We start from the raw sequence: 5,923 nt of genomic DNA on the forward strand, positions 1-5,923 counted from the left end.
CTGGGCATCGACTACACCCATGTCCGCATCCCCTTCGAGATCTCCCTCTGGATCCTCCTGGCCTGCCTCATGAAGCTGGGTAGGTTGGCGCCGGGGAGGGACCCTCCAAGCACCCCAGGAGCAGGCACCCTGAGCATCCCCTGGAGCATCCCAGTGTGGGACCTCCCCAGGCATCCTAAGGAGGGGTCCCCTGGAGCATCCCAGGGTGGGAAGTCACTGGCTGAACAGCACCAGACACCCCAGGGTGGGACTCGCTGGAGCATCCCTGCATACCCCCCAGGTACCCTGGGGCAGGGGTGGGCATTGCTCTCCCCACGACCTTGGGTCCGTTAAGGCCTGGCAGACAAGGCAGCATCATCCCGGCCTCTGCTCAGCACGGCCTTGCTCATCTCACCGGCTGGGAACAGGGCTGGAGATGCTCCCCAATCCTTGACCATCCCCTGCGCAGTTTCCTAGCCTTCCTTCGGAAGCATCTGGTTTGTTTCCTTCCTTTCTCAACCACAGATACATTTTGTAACCTTGGAGAAGTCACTTCAAAACCTCCCGGTGCTTCAGCCTCCCCCTTCTCCCCTCCGTAGCACACCAGGGTGGCACCTGCCCCTGCTGCAAAGCCTCCGGAGGATTCCTGTCCTAAAGACGAGGAGCATCAGGGGCCAGAGGGCTGGGAAAAGTCACCCTCTCCAATGCTCCTCTCTGGGCAAGCATCCGGCTGCTGGGGCGGGGGTTGTTGACAAAGTGTTTTCCAAACTTGTGCAGCTGAATCGATACCAACCAAAATATCCCAAAGTGATGTAACTTTGGGATACATCTCAAATCTCTTCAGCTGGGAGGTTGGGCTGGCCCCGGTCCCCTCAGTGGCCATACAAAGCCAGGTTAGGTGAAGTGTTTGCCTGTTCCTGCTGTAGCGCGGTGACGGGAGGGAAGGCAGCTCTGCCTGCCTTCATTTTGCCTCTCAATCACCACCAGTGATCTAAGAATGGGAACGGCAGCTCTGCCCATTGCAGTCTTGCTTTGGGGGCTCTTTTGAAGCTGGTGCTGGTTGGAAACTCTGCCCTGGTCTGGCCCAGGGGGTACGAGAGACCCCCAGGAGCTCAGTGCTCCCTGCTCAGCTTTGCCTCAACATACCTCATCCCCTTCCCAGCCCCCTGGGGATGTGTAGGCAGCAAAGCCCTATTTCCACAGTCCCTCCTGGGTGGTTTATTTACACGTAGGCGCTGGAGTGCAGACCCGGAGGCTTCGTCGCTGTCTGGGAGACAAGCAGTTGGGGCAGAACCAGGTGGTATCCGTGGGGTTTATCCCTTCCCAGCTTTGCCTACAACGATTTAAGGTGCATTTAGCTGGAAGGTGCCTCGCAGGAAACGCAGCCGCGGAATCTCCTTTCCAAGGGCTCACCTAGCGCGGATTAAGCGACCTCTGGTAGCTGCTCGGGGCTATTGCACTGCGTTTGCAGTCCTCCTGCCTCGCAGAGCAGCGAGTGATGAAATCAGAAGTATCTGTGCGGAAGCTGGTGGAGAAAGGAGGAGCTAACAGCACTGGCCTGCGGCCCTGCTCGGAGGAACTGCCGCTGGAAAGCACCAGAATGGGCAGCACAAGGCGGCTCCGCGGGGACAGACACGGTGGGGGACACGGGAGACATTGCTGCCCACTGGCTGTCCCCTTTCCATGGGGACCCTCCGTGCTGCTTCTTGCCTGAAGTTAGGGCTCGGATGAGCTGCAGAAGTTATTTCTGGCAGTGAGGTGAGCCCCGCTGCTTCTTACGTGCGAAAAGTGTTACGCAAGGCTGGGTGTCCAGGGGGGTATATTTTAGGAGGAGCTGCCTTGCAAACTTGGCAAGGGGCCTTTGGAGATGGCAGGTGCTCTGCAGCACTCCAGGAATGTGGATTATGCCACAATCCATACCTTAGGTTACCTACCTCTCTCACAGGGGCTTCAAGAGTAGAGCAGGCCTGGAGCATCCTTCTTCTTGGCCTCCTCTCTAGGGTTCTGAAGGGAATAGCATTGCTTGTTCACCTTGTGTGGAGTCCCCAAGCTGCTGGTACAGCTGAACTGTCAGGCTCGCTCTGCTCATGACCTGCAAAAGGTCTCGTTGCTCACTGGCTCCATCAGTCCCACCCTGGATCAGAGGATGTTGTTTGAGAGCACCAAAATAACCTTTTTTCCATCCAGGGATAGCTCTTGGTGTGCCTGTGCAGTACAGCCGGTGATGGCAGGATAAGACACACAAGTCTCCAGGCTCCCTAAACCAGGCAGGGTTTGGAGCATCCAGTTTCCATGTAGAGGGGAAGGGGGGTGATGAACAGAAGATGAATTTGCAGTGCTTCCTCTCCCTCCCATCCTGTTAATGTGGATTTGTGATGCATCAGAGTGACGCTGCAAACCCCCAAGGTCCAGAGGACAAACAGCTTTACTCCAGGAGGGGGAATTTGTGCAGCATGGGCTGTCCATGACAGCTTGCCACCTTCCCCAGCTTCTCCCCGAACTCCAGACACCCCTTTACCGAGTTAGGGCTGGTCATTGAGCCACATGTTGCTGCAAAACCGAGTCTTCATCCCTGGGAATGGCTTTGGGATGTCACCCACCAGTGTAGTGCAGGGTGACCACAAGAGGAGCCCAGAAGTCTTTACAGGGCTCTCCTCTGGGCCAGGAGATACAGCGTGACCCTTGTCCTGTTGCTCAGTTTCCCCTCATCACTCTTGACACTTCAGACAGTCCCTTCCAAGGGATTTTTCCTCTCTCCAGCAGCCCTGACTGCGAGTTAGTTCGGGGAATCAAAGGTGTGAGTTGAGCCCTTCCCTTCTTGACATAGTCTTTGTTGGTCCCTGGAGGATTCACACGTGACAGGGGGTGGCTTTCTGGGACAGAGCGACTGGTCACCCCAGCGTGTCCTGCAGGCGTGGGCTATTTCTGCTTTGCTAATCCCAGATGAGAAGGGGAAGGCTGGTGCTGGCTGCTTCACTTCATACTCACATGATGTTTTGAGACTGTGTAGGAGAGGATGGGGCGAGGGATAGCTACAACCACGCCTTTCCAAAGCCCCACCAGCTATGTGCAGACCACATCTGGTGGTGGCTTGACTTTGGCAATGAAAGTGGAGAAGCCTTCATGGCCGAGGGTTGCAACCCTGTCTTAACCTGTTGCATCGCTGCAGAAGATCAGACCTTCGTAAAACATCCAGGCCAGAGGCCCTCTGTGCCTGTCTCCAGGGTTTTGCAAGGATACTGTAAGGGTTTCCTTCCCTCTGTGCCCAAGGAGTGGTAGGGAAGGGCCGGGGCACAAGAACTTGGTTTCCTGGTTCTGAGGAGCTGACGTGGCTCTAGGAGATGTTCAGGAAAATTCAGATCTCTCCATTTCAGGGGCAAGGGAAGGAGTGAGTCAGGAATGTAAATAACAGATTGTGGTTAACAGGCCTGTGGCTGGGGCCTGCTGGTCGGAGCTGTATTGCAAAGCACCAGCTCTTGGAGAAGAAATGGCATTACCTGTGTCTCCAGAGGACATCTTCCAAAGCAGAAAAGCATAGCAGTCATATTTCATAGTGCATTTGGAGCTGCCTTTGAGGCAATTCCTGTCTGCACCAATTGGCTCTTCAGCCTCTGAGAGCTTCCCAAGCCTCCTTGGAGCATCCTGGCCATTCCACTTTGTCGCTCAAGCATGTAGTGCAATGTGATGGGTTGGCCTTGGATGGACACCATGTGCTGACCAAGCCGCTCTGTCCCTTCCCTCCTCGGCAGGGCAGGATGGGGAGAAAATAAGGTGGAAAAACTCTGATGAGTCAAGACAAAGGCAGTTTAATAAGGCAAAAGGAAAGGCCACACATGGAAGCAAGGGAAAACACAGAAGATTCATTCTCTTCCCATCAGCAGGCCACATCCAGCCACTTCCCCGGAAGCAGGGCTTCAGTGCGCGTAGTGGTTGCTCTGAAAGACATAAGGAATGTCCTCTGTCCTCCTCCTTTCTCTTTACTTTTATTGCTGAGCAGATGTCCTGTGGTGTGGAATGTCCCTTTGGTCAGTTGGGGCCTGCTGTCCTGGCCATGTCCCCTCCCAAGATCTTGCCCACCTCCAGCCTCCTGCTACGGGAGGACTGTTGGAGAGAGCCTTGATGCCGCGGCGCGCTGCTCAGCAGCGGCCAAATCGGAGTGTTCTCAACCCCCTCCTGGCTACCAACACACAGCACTGTGGGGAGCACTAATACAGAGAGGACAGCTATGGAGAGCATGAACTCCATCTCAGCCAGAGCCCATACGCGGGGACTTGATGGCCCACGTGTCCCTGCTGGATGTCCCTGCAGAGGGTCCCCATGAGGCACCGCTTTCGAGCTCAGCTCTTACCCTACCTTTGGTCGCTGGTGCGCACTAGGCGCAAGCTCGCTGCCTGATGCAGTGCTCCCGTTGGGTCTGGAGCCTGTAGCAAGCACTGAGTCACTGCTGTCTCTCCTTCCCCCTTCACAGCACTCAGCATGTGTCTGGGTCAGGCTGTTGTCAGGGGTGTTCCCTCTCCTTCCCTCCCTCCCTCCCAACCAACACCAACCTGGTACTTGAACACTGGTTGTTGCATGTGATTCTTGGGCTGGGAGAGGCTGTGCTGAGCGAGCAGAAAGGGAGCCCAGAACTGCAGGGAGCACTGTGGTACGTGGGGATGTGCTGCTGCTCTGGGGGTTGTTTGGTGACATATCTCAGCCTGGTTTACCAGGCAAGGGGCATCCCGATGTCAGGCTCCTGCAGTGGCAGTTACCTTTGGCCTGTACCAAGTGTCCCCAGTGCTGGTGTCTGGCGAGGAAGAAGATGAAGGAAGTTCCCCGTGCCTGTGGGCTGGTGGTAGGAGATGGGAAAAGAACAGCAAAACGTGATGGATGCAAGCGGGGTTGTGGAGCCTCATGGAGGAGCAGGGGAGATATCAAGGTAGAGAAACATTTGTAGAGGCTGGCAGCGAGGGCTGGGTGCTAAAACACTCGGGTGCTTTCCAGCTGCTTTTAGCAGCCCACATCCCTCCCCGGAAACCCTGGATTTTGGAAGGGCCCACCCATAGGTCTCACAGGGACCTGTGAGCTGACGGACTTGAGGCTTGGCTTGGTTGGGGTGTGATAAGCAGGGTAGGAAACGTGGCACAGGATGTAGGAATTGGATCTTAAGACCAGATGGGGCAGAAGCACCCTGGAGCAAAGCCACCAGTGTGGGGTGTGGGGACACTGCTGCTGGTGCCACCTCCAAGGGTTGGAAAGGGGACAGCAAAGAAACCTTCCAAGATGTGCCCTGCCCCAGCATTGTCATCATGTTGGAAATACGTGTCTGATGGATGGGCTGAGTGTCCTGGGGGTTCTCTTCTGCCACCACAAGATCGGATTCGTTTGGGCTCCAAGCAGGGCTGTGCTGGGGATGGCCACCAGCAAAGCTTGGCTGTGGGAAGGGCTGCTGGAGGTGTCGGGGTTGTTTCAGCTGGATCCATGGGACTGGTTGATGAGGGAAATGTTTGTTTTAAAACCCTGGCTGATTTCATGTGTGGGTGCAGATACCAAGGTGGTGTGTAGTCTGAGATCACCCCCGGTGCTTCCTGGTTTGTATTGGTGAGCTCGTGGCTGTTCTGCGGGGGAATTGAGGCTCAATGGATAGATGTTAGGAAAGGATTTTGAAATACCCATGCAGCTGGTGCTACAAAAGTGTAAATTGTGATGATAATGAATTTAAACAGCCTCTTCGAATGCAGACTTGTTGCATTCCCACTTCCTTATGGGGGAATGATCCAAACACATGCTGTGGTTTCCCTTTCTCTCTGCTTTGCCATCTCAGAAAGAACAGCCACGGCATGTTTTTCCCCCCTCCCTGCTCTGCCCATTGTTGATGCCTGAACAAAAAACTCTCCAAACTGTTCCCTCTATGGATCTGAGAAAACCATTACATTAATTAAGGCTGGAAGAGTGAAAGATTCCT

The 5,923-nt window shown here is 55.1% G+C and overlaps 1 protein-coding gene across 1 annotated transcript in view; it reads left to right on the plus strand.

Moving 5' to 3' along the window:
* Positions 1 to 3: 3 nt before the first annotated feature.
* Positions 4 to 5,923, plus strand: part of SLC9A1 (solute carrier family 9, subfamily A (NHE1, cation proton antiporter 1), member 1) — a gene marked incomplete at its 5' end in the record, with an annotated part of 26,699 nt that continues 20,779 nt past the window's right edge. The window contains one exon of the mRNA XM_010021695.1: positions 4 to 79. Within this exon, the coding sequence (XP_010019997.1) occupies positions 4 to 79 (76 nt within the window). The remainder of the gene's footprint in view (positions 80 to 5,923) is intronic.

Source organism: Nestor notabilis, unplaced genomic scaffold (assembly GCF_000696875.1).
Source record: "Nestor notabilis isolate BGI_N333 unplaced genomic scaffold, ASM69687v1 scaffold22110, whole genome shotgun sequence".
In the NCBI taxonomy this organism is placed as follows: Eukaryota; Metazoa; Chordata; class Aves; order Psittaciformes; family Psittacidae; genus Nestor; species Nestor notabilis.